Source organism: Haplochromis burtoni, unplaced genomic scaffold (genome assembly GCF_018398535.1).
Source record: "Haplochromis burtoni strain Fernald_Lab_line unplaced genomic scaffold, NCSU_Asbu1 Contig_37, whole genome shotgun sequence".
In the NCBI taxonomy this organism is placed as follows: Eukaryota; Metazoa; Chordata; class Actinopteri; order Cichliformes; family Cichlidae; genus Haplochromis; species Haplochromis burtoni.
The window spans coordinates 64,966-79,775 of NW_024582398.1; the positions used below are offsets into that span (position 1 = coordinate 64,966).

At 38.4% G+C, this 14,810-nt stretch overlaps 1 protein-coding gene across 1 annotated transcript in view; it reads right to left on the minus strand.

Annotated features, from left to right (window-relative positions):
• LOC102305550 (SH3 and cysteine-rich domain-containing protein 2) overlaps nt 1-14,810 on the minus strand; it is a 47,789-nt gene that overhangs the window by 12,724 nt on the left and 20,255 nt on the right. Inside the window, exons 2-3 of the mRNA XM_005919669.3 lie at nt 3,805-4,180; nt 2,551-2,645 (exon numbers count right to left, since the gene is read on the minus strand). Of these exons, the coding sequence (XP_005919731.1) occupies nt 2,551-2,645; nt 3,805-4,180 (471 nt within the window). The remainder of the gene's footprint in view (nt 1-2,550; nt 2,646-3,804; nt 4,181-14,810) is intronic.

Genomic DNA, 14,810 nt, shown 5'->3' on the forward strand with positions numbered 1-14,810 from the left:
CACACACACACACACACACACACACACACACACACACAGGTCTCAGTAAATAAATATAGCAAATGCTTCACTCTCACACTTTTGCTAATTACTGAGAGACAACTGGGCTCAACTATTCAGCAAATGCTCCCAATTAAAATAAACTGTGCTCAAAACTGTAGGTAGAAAATGTTCTTAAGCACACAAACCTTTCTTTCACATTAAAGAGTGAGCGGTAACTTTATTTATCCAGAACCCGGATCACTCAGTAGCTTAAATTTCTATGCACATCTCCATATTTCGAAAGCAAGCAGGCCATCACTTTACACATACCTACTGTCTCTAAGACAAGGACAGCTGTGAACCCCAGCTGTCCTTGGGGTAAATAAAGGCTGGGTAAATTTTTACCCAGCCTTTATTTATTTGTATTTAACCCTTACCATATTTTCTTTTAACTGAAAACAGGTTTTTGTGTAAGTATCACAATATCTTACGATTGTGACAGTATTACTGGAATGGCTTAGTCTTTAGGGGAGCAGACAAGCTGAAAGTTCACACTTATTTAAGATTAAAACTGGATTCAGATTTCTGAACTGTATAAAGACTTCACACAGAAGCAACGATTTTGTGCAATGCAGCAGGCCTAGTTCTAATAATACTGTAATTCATCTTTAATTCAAATTAGCATTGATTAGCAAAAAGTTGTCATGATTCCAAGCCAATTTAAAGCTGCTTGATTCTGGAGACGTTTTAAAGTAATTGGTCATATATCGGTGCACTCAGCAAATGGGTTGAGAGTGAGCCAAGAAGAGCGCAGTCATCAATATCTCTCTTGTGCTTTCTAAGGTCTAAGCCACTCAGATTTTTTTTGTTTGACCATTCTCCTCATGTAATAATGCTTGTTTAAGATTTTTTTTCATTACTCAAACCCAAGAGAATAAATTTCAAAGGAAAAAATATACTGTTCATTTGTTAAGCTTTGAATTTTTTCCTTTCTTCTTCTGGGTCACGTAACTCTTATAACAATGATATGACATTAAATTAAAAAATAATACTTCTGGGATCACTTATGATTAATTTCCAGTCAAGAAGGATTAAAAAGCAGTAACTATAAATTTCCATGGTGGTATCGTTAGGCTCTGTTAGTTATTACTGTTCTGGCTGCAGCCCTAGAACAGATAAACACACTGAAGACTTGGGCATAAATATAAACGAAACATTTTAAAGTGTAAAAATGAATTAAAAAAAACAAAAACAAAACACAGAATATGTTAAGTGATTTTTTAAACAGATTTATTATTTTAAATGTCCTTAAAAGACAGTGGAGTTCACGCCTGGAAGGACTTACGATTGCACCAGAGCTCCTGTTTTTGGGGACTTAACTTTAGTAACATGTATACAAAATTGGAAACCTGGCTACTTTACATGAATTGCCACACATGTAAGTTTTTCCGACTTTAATTTGTTCCCTTTACATTTTTTCTCCAATTTTAAATCATTTATGAATTGTACCTGAGAAATTGACACACAGTAATTGTAATCCAACTGCAATTTACATTGAAGAGTATGTTTTGTACACAAAACTTTTGGGTGGCATGCTTTTGTTCGGAGTCAGTGAACCCCTTAATGTACGTTGATGTAGCCTTGAACTCCATTCAGTTTCAGTAAAATGCCTAATCCCTGCTTTGATGACCGCACAGTGATCGAAAAGGACACTGCCGAAGGCTTGGCGAAAGCCTGCCGTGTCATATCCTCAAGGGATTGTACGCCTCAAACACACTGAATTTCACACTGAATTAGCCAGACCAGCTGGTACAGAGAGATATTGATTTTCCAACTGAGTTGAGAAGGGAGGAAGGAAATGTAGCATGCAGACAAGAGAGAGGGAGAGAAGAGGACGTCATGTGAGAAGAGCAGCACATGTGTGAGGAAGGGCAAAGAGGCAGAGTGAAAAATATTTGGACCTGGCCATGTATATTCTAGGTGTCATCCACAGCTTTTATTCCCCTCGGGCTTCACACTTAGTCTCAGTCTACTGTGAAAACATCATCAATAAAGATTCCAATTATAACCCATACCTTTTTGTCTTTGGTGGTTTGGTTTGAAAAAGGCTTTTATCCTCTTTTAACAAGACGGAGGGATCTGAGGCTAAGCATATTACCAAGACAAAACACTATGCCAGGTGACAGAGACAATTACAGCATCCAGATGCTGTTTAAAGCTGCTGGCACAATGCAATCTGTGTTAGTCTCCATTCTACAGAGAACGTGCTCGTTTTCAGTAAATTCTCTATGCAAGAACACATCATATAGAAAGGTAATTAACTAAGTGACAAGAATTTTTGGCTACATCAAGCAGAGCTGTTGGGAGATGATGGCAGTAAAGAGCAAAGCAACTAAGGTACACTGAAAATAATATTCAGACAAAGCCAACCAACCAGTGATTGAGTAGTACTTTATACCTGTGAAATATTTAAATCTTGGTATTTCAGACACTTCCACTGAGATTGTATGCTATCATTCAATCAATCCTTAAAGTGTAACAATCTGATGAAGGTGCAAAGAGCCTTACCTTGCCATTACAGGGCTGCTGGGAGAGCTCGGAGGAGCACCAGAGGTGGGTGGCCATCTTGCAAGATTTACAACGTAGGCCCTGCTTGGAGTTTCCTGCATTAACGCCAAACATTACACGTGTTACCATAAGCCTGTGAGGAAATATTTCTGTAGCTTTGAATCAATCATTAGCTAGTGATGGTATTCTAATGGTAGCAAAGATGAGGTGTGCCAGATGTGTGCCTCATTTGTGGTTCCTGTATCAAGTATAAAATAAACCAGCTCTGTCACTCACATACATTGTAGTTTGTGTGCAAAATGTTACAGAAAACTAATGTTACATATTAGGCACAGTTAGTATATCCACCTTCAGAAATGGCCTTTGTGCATAAACTGACATGGTTTTAAATTGGTCTACACTGATGACCATCCAAAGACAAAGGGACACAAAGACATCAGTTTGGTGGATGTTACTGGTAATCCCATTTTACATAAACAGCACTGCTGAGATAGGTCAGCATGCCAACAGAACAAGAAGGCAAAACAACTCCCAGTGGAAGCATGTACAGAGGTCCATAAAGCCTGCTGTCGGATGATTTCATTGGGACCAATGAGCAAATAGACTGCAAACTGCCCACAGTGACTGGGCAATAATAAGAAATGAGCTATACCGGTAGTCCATTACAGGGTACCTATTATGCTCATTTCCAGTTTCATGTTTTTATATCTAGACAGATAACTTTGCATGATAGCAGTTCAAACTAATCCTTAATTATCCTGGCACTCCTCCACATCATACTCTGTCTAAAACAAGCCACTTTAACTCTCAGTCTCCTGACTTTAATCCAGCTTTCTTACGACTGGCTGCCTGTCCTGAGTGTGGCTTGTGTCTGAGATGACCATTTTAGGAATATTTGCTCACACACATTGACACAAAGGTAGAATATCTGTTGAAACAGATCATTCAGATATTTTATGAATTATCATGACAGGGACAGTAAAGAAATTCTACAATTCAATTCTAACACTCAAGAATATCAGTTTGTCTTTGAATTTCAAGTGGCATTTTGCCTTTTTTCTTTGTCATGTTTATTTCCACCATGGACAGATACAAATAACAAAAAAACAAAAACAAAAAAAGCCCCTAACATTATAAATCAAGGTAAATGTCAGAAAACAGATTGATAACAATCTAATTCCTACACCCTGAGCCAACATGGTTGCATCTTTTTGCTGTGAATACGATGTTCTTGAAGTGGAACAACTGACCTACCTTGGATTGTATGTTTGCATCGCTGGCAGCTGGTAGGCCTACGGAAGACATGCTCCTGGAAACAGTGGGTCTTGACTGGCTGCACTGGCTGGGCCTGACACTTTGGCTGGATCTTGGAAGTCCCATATATTGAAGGACTGACAGACGGGGAGTGTGATGACAACGAAGGGTTAGGACTGATAGATGGAGAGAGAGAGGGAGAGTGTTCATAGGCCAGGGGGGACTCAGACATGGGGGGAGGAGATGCCGGTGGTGCCAATGTGGCAGTTAGGCATAAAGGTGGCTGTGATTCACCGTTGCTGCGCTGGAAAAAGTTGTCCACACTCTTGCTGCGTATGACCGATTTGAAGGAGAGGGAGCGTTTCAGCCGCTGCAGCTAGAACAAAAAACATTAAAGATATTTAGTCAGGCTTCAACAGCACGAAAGATTATAACTGTTTTCAAGAAAACTGAGAAAGCAAGCGACAAAAGTACTAAAAGGCCCAGAGTGGAATGACTGCACAGCATACATGCTAAAACAAGAACTGAGTACACAATTTTAATTTTTCGATAATCCACACGGGGTCAAAATCATACATGTCTCAAATATAGACAAGCATGCACTTAACATCATTTAGTAAGTGATTCTGAAGATTACAGTGTTTTAATTTGACAAGGCCAGTCTCTATTAGGTTCATTAGTTATCATGATTGAGGAAATTGGTTAGGATGTTTAGGAACAACCCAGGAAACCACCAAGGTTCAAGCCTGCTATGAACTGGGAGTGCTGAAAAACCAGCATCACTGTCCACAATGAAGGGGGTTTTAAATCACCATGGACTAAGGGGCTACCAACAAAGAAAGGAAACCCTACGACCCTACTCAATTCTGAAAAGAAGAGCGACCAAATATCCAGACAGAATCCTTTCAGAAGCTTGCTGATGACTACCAAAAGTGTCTGGTTGAGGTGCAACTTGCTAAGGGACATTTAACCAAATATTTGTGGGGTTTAATGTATATGTATATATTTGTGCCTGTAATGATAATGTCCTATACTGATCATCCAGTCACTAGCATCCACTAGGCTTTTGCTGGTTGTTTGCTGGTCAGTGGTGAGCAGTGTGGAACCAAAACAGTAACACGGTGGACCAAAAACAGTGAGCTAAAACATCCTAAAAAGATGCCTAGAGCTAAGATTTGCTGACAACACAACTTCTTTCAAAATGTAAATGCAATCCATTTCATCTTTGAATGTATTCATAATTTCAATCATTTCTTCTTTAATATGGACTTCTATGTCCTTACTAAAGATTAGGTAAGGACTATTATACTTTTTCCAAGGGCTTTTAGAACAATGACTGCAACTTCAAATGTTAAAACACCCACCTTGTATTTAATTGAAGATCGTGTATGTTGTACGGTGGCAGCAGATTTAAAGTAGGAACAATAGCAGTGGGTTTTGATACAACAAACAGGCAACCAGCTAAAGTGTATGTGCCTTGTTTAAATATTAGTCTGTTAAAAATAGTCGTACCCTTTCTGTCCTTGCACTACTAGGCTGACTTCTGATCTTCCATATTCAGCCCACCCCACTCCACTATTCTCTTTTCCTTAGATGGCAAATATGCTTTCCCTTGCAAATCCACCCAAGTCAATACCCTTTAAAATTCATGTTTGATTAGTTTTATTGAGCAGACTGCAGCTATGCATTTGATGCAGTCAGTGATGCATGACAAGCACTGTATTCATCTTTGGCTTCACTTTCCTCAATTTCTTGCATGCTTGCCATCCAGCGCTTTTGCCCACAATAAAGTGGAACTGAGAATGACAAATAATTACAGGGACTTGGGAGTGATGGAACTCAATTTATGGAAAATAATAACTGATATGGATTCATACAGAGAACGGCCTGGACAATGGGAGCAAGGACATAATGGATCCGTGAGACCTCCTCAATTTGCACAGAGCTCATTAGCGGTCTGTGTTTGTGACTTGGTTGAAGATACCATTGCGATATACAGAGCAGTGCCTCAAACTTGAAGCCTATCAAAATTTATATTAAATTCTGGATTCTTGTTACTTCTAAGCATTAGTTTTCTTCCTGTGTAACCATTTCCAGCAAAAGGCGAGACATTTCTTCAAAGCCAGTAAGACCAGCATTGCAGCTTCACTGGACCTCTTTATGTTCATATGTGGAGAGGCTCTTCATCAGGTTTATTGCATCTCTGAGCTTTGAAATCATCCAGCTGCACTCCTTCACAGAAAACCCAATCAATATCATTGAGCATGTTCCTTTTTTCCTTCTTCAAGCTACAGATTCACAGATGCCAATTAGTTTGAGTGATGAAAACAGTCCTCTCTGTTGACCCATTAGTGAGCTCCTCTCGCAAATGTTTTCTACAGGGAGCTGAGTCCATGCTTTCCTTAATGGCCTTTTCTTGGCATGACTGGTGGCCCATTCAGTAATGGATGTTCCTCTCTATTAGATTTTTAACTTGTCTGACTTTGTTAATCTTCTTTGTAGTGAATGCCTGTCTTTGCTTCACATCCAAGGAAAAGGAACAACTTCTTCGAGCACAAACTAGACAACACATGTCCGATAATCAATGGCTTTATTTATCTCCCCAAGCTTTTAAAGAGATTAAATAAAAACAGACAGAAGCTGGGATTCAGAGCCAATTTTAAAAAGTGAAAGAATAGCTAGTTGACTGCCAAACATATCTGGTACGTAGCTTTACATGGTTCAGTAATCATGAAATCTGGGCATTAGTACTCCAAATTACAACAGCATATTGACAAGAGTCTGGTTATAGATCTGCCTGAATAAAACAAAAAAGAAAAATCATAATGTTGTTCATCCAAATTTGAATTCCATTGTCTTATCAATTTCACATCTAAAAAATGGCAATACATTATGTGGCCTGAAAAAAAAAGTGATTATCATTTATCTAAGAAATGATAAAGACAGCATGTTCCACATTTGCTGATAGTTGTCAACACATCCATTTTCTGCATTTTTTTGATTGCACATGATTAAAACAGACACTCAAGATTTAATCCTTCTCTTCTTTCACATGAAACAAGCTACTTATAACTCCCTCAAACACGTATTTCATTGAAATAATAAGTCAAATCATTACAAATACAACAAATTTACCCTTGCGGCTAAGGGAAATGTAAACACTATGGCATACAGCAACGGTTTGAGGAATACTTTCTCCTGCTTCAGTGTTCTCAGGGTTTAAGCAAAGCCCATAACAAAACGTTTTTTCCAGTTTGTTGAAGAGAATTTTTACTGGCCTGACTTAAATCCCATCAAGGTATGACCGTACTGTCAAACATCAGGGGCTGACATCACTAATCGCATTTTGGCAGCAAGGTTATAAAATCTTGTCAAAAGCCATCTGAAGAGTGGAGGCTGTGAAACCAGCACACTAATCACATATGCATTTAATATTTGGTTCTCCACATACTCGAATATATCAAACTGACTTTCAAGGCCCAGGTCAGTGCTGGTCCATAAATATTCAGTCCACATGCACATGGGCAGTGTGCATTTATGCATCACAGCCACACAGTGTGAACAATCATTACCTGAGATGCACACTGGGTTCAGTCTGATTTAAGCTCTGCTGACTTCATAATACATGTCAGGGGGCATTGATCATGCTCTGTGAATATTCAAGCATCCTGACAAAAAGACTGATTAAATTAGTATAAATAATTATTTAATGAATGTATCTATACATCAAGTAATTTAAAAAAATTACAGCTGCCTGACCCTCTGAAATTAGGGGTCTGCAGTGCATTCTGCTGGATATGCACCACTATCCTCATGATCTCCTAGGCTTTATAACTCTTATTATCTATTATTGAATAATGTTAGAACAGCTGCTGTTTTACAGATTTTATACATCTTATAACAACCCTCTGAAAGAACAATTCAAAAGCAATATCCTATTAATTACAGTTACTGTCTGTAATTACTCTCCAAAGGTGGTGAAAAGTCTATTTTTAGATCACAGAACTGGAAAGCTATCACACTACACAGCTGACAGCAATTACTTCATCACAGCATTTATGATGTAGTGTATTAGAACAGGCTGCGGTCTGTGAAAGAACACATGTAAACTATGTGTGTAGTCAAAGAAACTGAAAGAATTAGTGAAACAGAAGCAAGAAATGGAGGAAAGAACACGTTAAGAGAAGAAAATATCGCACCACCGCCTAGACTCTGCCTTGTATTTCAGCTGCACTTTGAAAATGAGCACAGAGATGTTTGGTGAAGCCTTCTATAAATAGGCTGTTGTAGGGAATACTTGGATAAATTAATTATTAAGAAGGGAGGTGTGGGCGTTCAGACAAGATGCCTGTGTGAGGTAAAGTCATCCTGCTGCCACCAAGATGGAGTTGATGCTCCTGCGCTTTTTGTGGGGCTGAGCAGAAAAGGAACAATATTTCGACCCTTTCTTATGCAATGCTTTTCTTCCTCTGCTATACCTTACAGTAAAAAACTGAAATCTGGCACAATAACGGAAAAGAGTCTCCTGATTCTTTTCAAAAAGTAGCCATCACCTGATTCCCTGGATCACAGTAACTTTAAAAGACTTTATCTAAACTTCTTTTGTACCCTCCTCCTCACTGATACCTTTTAAACGTGAGATCCATTTGAAATTGTAAGATGCAGCTAAATAAATGTCATGAAAGTCCAACTAGAACAACTGGAATTCATTTAACTTTAAACAGAGTCACTTTAACCGATGACAGGTGTGTACTGACAAGTGTTTAGGTTGGATTAATTCTGAAATTACCTACACCTCTACTTATAAGAGTGTGTACACTTATGTAACCATATTAGTTACATTTATTTTTGTTTTGTCAGTTTCATTGTGCAGGTTAAAGGTCACAAAAGTGAAAAACAAAAATCAGAAATCATTTATCTTGGTTCCTTACAAAAACATGGTATTTTAATGTGAATTTTATGACCGTGGTCCTAAATATTGACGAATTATTAACAAATCTGACACCAATCAACTTCAGAGAGAAAGGTTTATCATAATTGAGATAAGCTTTAACTTACTGGCAAAAGACTAAAATTGTTTTTGACACATTACCTATTGATTCTAGATTACAGATCAACAGTTATGAAATTACTACCTACTGACCAGTAAGTTCTCTGGAAAATAGCGCCATTCCTGGAATATCCTCTGAACCTTTGTTCAGAGTGTATGAGCGTCTAAAGTTTGTGAAAAACACTAAGACATTTTTCAGCATTTAAAGTCTCTGCATTTCCTAGATGATGAGTGCTATAAATAAATAATTAAATGCAACTTTAAATCTTATTCCTCGACTTTTTCTGCATCAGCTGCAAACAGTTTCACAATTTTATTGTTCTGTATGAAGCTGTTTGCGCTTGCTGACCTTATATTGCATTTGCACACACACTGAGGCGGTGTCTGATTTTTCTTTTTCTTTTTATACTTTTCTTACATTTTTGGGGGGCACATCTATTCATCTGGGAACACTGGTAGGTAAGATGTTAGCTTAAATTCCATTTTTATTGTTACAGAGAGCATCTGCATCCGTCTATAAGCTTGTCCTCCAATCCTGATGAACCGGCAAAGTCTATCACTGTCAGCTAATTACCCCTGCAACACAGCATCAAGTGAATATTTAGTCAAATATAAAGTTAAATGTATTTATTACTCACACACCAACGAAGATGGCATCATAATTATTAATAAAGGGGGAAAAGGCTCTTAAATTCTTATTTTCGCAGAAAACAAGCAGAACTGTTATGCACTTTTTTAAAATCTGAAATGATTGGGATACATTATATGACAGTTTTTAAAACAGTTTTTATTGACATTGAAATTTAAGCTAGGTATATGTAATGCCTCAAAATAACTTTGATAGCTTTTTTTGAAGCCAAAATCCCTGCTGGGTGTCATCATTTGTTTTTTAGTAACAGATTATTCAACTGAACCAGCAGCTGGTGGCAGATTACATAATATGCCCAGGTCATCTAGCATGTATAAAGCTGATATTTATTTTACTAAGAAAGTAGATGAAATAAATTTAAAAATGTAATTATTTGTAAGCATTTCAGTACATCCGCCCATTCAGTTTTAGCTGCCTTAAATCTGGCTGGGCTCCTCTGACAAGAAGCTGTCCCGGTGTGAACTGGGTGCAAATACATAAAACTATGTGATTTGGTCGTAAATATATCCATAGGCATTTATTAGATCAGGTTTATGAGCCTGGTTTGGTTATTAAATTCTTCTTTCTCTTCAGTTTGGGCCAATAAGATTAAAGCGCTAAGAGCTGACGAATGACTGAACCCCAAGTAGCTCAATTAGTCTTTAGTCTTCTTGTTATCTTGACAAACATACATTTTTCAGTAGTCACACTTTATAACTGCACACCATTTTATTTATGTAGAAATGCTTGCTTAATGTGGTCTGGTATCGTTTCTGTCTGTACAAACGAGGACAGTTGTAGTGTCTTGTAGCCTTTGCGCATCTCAAGCCCGCTGCAGTGTTGTTCTCAGGAGATCTCTGCCTGCTTGTGATTCTCAAAGTCTCATTAAACACAGTGGGGTCTGATGTTTGGCGCTCTTGCAGTGACCCGAGATGTGAATTAAAGGTGACCTCATTAGGCACTCCATTAGTTGGCCCTTATTAGGGAAAAATGCATCTACTCAAACAACCTTTTGTGCAAATGGAAATGCCTCCCAGAACAAACCGCAGCACAGGTCACATTGATTAGAACAAACTTCCCAAACAAGTCCAAACTCTAGTTTTTCCATGTGTATATGTGTAAGGAGCCTTCGCTTAAAGTTACGTCACTTTATTCAAAAAAAACACTCCGAGAGGTAAAATTGTCGGTTTTGTTGTTAATGCCCATTGTTTATAATCAAGAGTCCTATTCAGATGAAACAGCATTTACTTTTATCTCAATGTGTCATACATTACTGCCTGTGTCCTGCTTATTTCTCCCTACCTGACTCCTTTTGACATCAATGGAGACCCTCACTTCCCCTCACACATTCACATTTATACCAGGGCTGCAATCTTCAACCTGCCTGCCATAGGACCTTAAACTTTCCCACCTTTCACAGTTCAGTGTGATGAATCACAAAATGTATGTATTATGGCAGTACCATGACACAGTAGTAACAGTATAGATTTTTTATTTTTAGTGTCATCTTGCAAGATAATTGCTATCATTGCTTACATTCTATAGTGCACACAACCGGAAAAAGGTTGGAAATGTCTAAGAGCAAGATCGGCATGTCAGCTTCCAATAATGATTTTGTACCTTTAGTACCTGCTAAAATTGGAAAAAAACAAAAAAAAAAAACATCAACAACTGTTACGACCCGGCTCAAAAGCCGCAACATAAAAAAAAGGAGATGAATAACAGAGTGTGGGTGAGAAGAGGTTTCATCCTAAAATGGAAAACCAGGTTGGCTAGAATGGCTTGTGCCACCAAGGCAAAGGCTTGTGCCACCAAGGCAAAGACTAGTGCACTCCCGGGAAGCTTGCCTCAGGTATGCTTTTATCCACACCTGACTAGGTGTGGCCAATTAGCACCAGCTGAACACACTAAGCAGATTAGAAGCTGCAGAGGGACGTAACACAACAACAATCATAAAACAAGCATAGCCAGACTATGAAGAGGAGATACTAGCAGCCGATGACGTGCCACCCAAAAGTAACCAAATGACTCCACTGAGCATTGCTAGAGCAGTTACACTCCACATGACAGGAAGAGCAAACGATGAATGGAAGTGACTGATGCAGCTACATGATGGAAAAGCAGAGCTGTATGCAGCTGGTTTAAAAAGCTCAACCCAAGATGCAACATCCCAGGTAGAAAATAGTTTTCAGTTTTATTATGTGATAATATTGTTCAGCTCCTGTAGAACTGAAAGATTAATTTACATTAGTCATTGTTAAATTAAAGCATGAAGAAGTCATTTCATACTTTCAGTTAAAATACCCAAGGAAAACACAACATAGGTGACTTTTGTGCTTACATTTCACTCATGCTGTGTCACTACTATTGCACTATAATGCTGGTGCTGGCACTTTGTTTGGGTAGATTCACAATTCTAATTAGGGAGCGTGTCATCAGTGACAGAATCTCACTGGAAAAGGAGGATGGAAATTTCCTTTCATTTACTTACATTTATAAATGCTGCTGCGAGCAAGCATCAACTAAAAGCTCATTATTTTTTAGCTAAAATGTTAGAAATAGTATTACAAATTTTCTTGAAGAATCACGATATAATTTTGAGTCAGACGCAGATCAATTTAAAGCTCCCTAAAATAACCTTTGTAATAAGCTTACAGATCAAACCTGTTTCCAGGGCTAGGTGTTGGATCCATCCTAGTAATTGTTTTCTTTTTTAAAAGAGTGGTTATAATCCGATAAGTAATCTGCCCTGATCTGCATTATCACCCTATAAGTGGTAGTAAAAGGGTTATGTAGCTGACCTGCCAAAATTGGAGAAAGACACACACTCACACATCCACAAAAAAAGAGGAAATCATGGCAAAGAAAAGAAAGTTGTTAAAATTGGAGGGCTTATAAATTTTCCAGACATTACTCAAGTTATTTTGACTGTATTAGGCATTTGGCTGTGTCCATCAACCAATAAGAAATAAGACAGTAAAGATTAGAAATAGGCCAGACTCAAGGCAAATTCTCCCGTCTTTTCATTTTCATGACATTCACAGCTCTGTGTGTGGCTTCAAAATATCTGGCTATTGTTTGAAGTCCTATGTTTTAGCAATCCATGCAAGCAGACTCCACGAGCCCACAAGCCTGTCTGCCAAACTGTGCAGCAAAAGCAGCTTGCATCTCCAAATCCAGCCATTTAAAGGGCTTAACTGCACAAGCAGCTTTGTAGTTAGTATGAGGTGACAATCACAATGGCTCTTTGATGTTCACACAATGCTAAGGAAAAACACTTATCGCAAGGTGTTACTTTGATGTAACGTCAATACAAAACTGCAATTTTCTTGACACTTGTGAAATCCAAAGCACAGGTTTCCAAAAGATGCTTCATTTTAAAATTACACCATTTCTGACAATGAAGTCACGCAGTTTTCTTTACTAATTATATGTTCATTATTTTTCTCCAATACTTTCCTATCATTTCACTGAGGTACATCGCGTGTGACAGTATTTATGTGCAGAAAGGGCCAAACATAAGCCTCTTAACACTAAGCCACCATTTTAGGTGGGCATATGGACAATTAGTTCATTAAATAAACAGTAACCACAAGAAGAACTAATTGGTTAAAGCAATAATTAATATGCAGTCTAACCACCCCTCTGTTATTATTCAGCCTTTTTAAACCAGCTAGATGGAAAGTAAGGCTGATGGGATCTTGGAAAACCTGCATTTTCTACATTTCTGTTCATCTTCTTTGCAGACTGTGGAGTTATATCGTGTCAAAAGTCCCACGTAAGATTAAATGTAATCATGAGCAAATAATTTAATTACACTGGTACAGGTTTTCGTTGCCACTTACGTAGTTAAGTTCTGCACATGCAGAACTCAGCAGCCCAAGCACAGAAAATAGCCATCACGCTGGTGAGAGCTTCTGCTTGGTTAACGCTGCAGCAGATTTGTGCTCTTGCAGGCAGCTCTGCTTTGAAAGCTGAATTCTGTTTACACAAATTACTCAGACTTTTGACAGTTTACGAGGCCAAAGTCCAAAGAAAGAAGAGGGACTTAAGTGATTTGTCAGATTCAGTGCACACACAACCTCTGTGACTGACAGGTTCATCTGAATGTGGTAAACCAAGTTATACTGTGATAGCAACATAAGCTACTGGAAGATAAACCAACCATTAAAAGTTTTTTTTCTGTGTACATGTGGAAGTATTGACAACTAGCGCTGGATTGCTTTAATGCTAAAGAAATCTTAAAGGACTCAAAGTCAAGTTTTGAAGCCTCTACAGTCCTGTTCCATTAGCTTGTTGTACAAGATCAATATTCATAACAAGGATCATGAAAGGAAGAGCGCATCAGGATCTAGTCATTATAATTTTGGGGTTGCAGCCAAAATAGCTGCATATACACCTGTCAACAAATTATTGCCCACTTGCTTTAAAAGTTGCTCTAGAATCTCCAAGATCCAGTTTTGTGTGGATTGCTGAACACCAACGAGGCCTCCACTTCTTATCAACACATCATTTCCCCTAAATTACTTCCATATATTTTGTGAGGTTTTGATATTTTCTACTTCTGTTGTGTTTTATTCAACTTGGATTGTGCTTTGTGTGCCTTTGCGGTATTTCTCTATTTATTGGCATTTTCTTAGGCTGCAGTGCACTTGACCTCTCAGGGCCACCATATTTGCAGCCTTTTGTTGCCCCTGTCCTAACTATGTCCTAAGATATGTTGCTGCATCAAATTTAAACTGAGTCAAACTGTTTGGCATGAACTAGTGAAATTTCAAAGTTTAAGCATTTGATAAATTCCATATGTTCTAATTTGACCAAATGCAAGTTTATGGGATTTGCAAATCATTGAATTCTGTTTTTGTTTACACCGCATCAACTTTATTGGAATTGGGGTTGCACATGGAAAGAGAAACATCCTTGTTACGTGCCAAGGGGGTGTGGCTTTGCTTTTGTGCTCTGTTTTGTGTTCTGTTTATCTTTCAGGCGTCAGGCCTCCTCTGATTGGCCAGTTCGAAGTTGATTGGCAGGTGTCTATTGGCTGGTCTGGGCTCAGTTGGCCAATCACACTCCAAGGAACACTACAAATGAGCCGCTCCCTGGCCAGCTGGGGCTGCTGGCTTCTGCTTTGACAAACATTTGCGAACAGGCGTCGTTATGTTGTGTGTGGTGGGAGGCTGGACAGGTAAGCCGGGGTACCCTATACATTGGTTGTAGATTTTACTCTGTTAGTCACACTAGGTTATGCGGTTGATGCCACCCTTGTATGTTTTCACTGACTTTTATCGAGTAGCTAGGTAGGCCTTTTGTTTTGCACTTTTCTTTCAG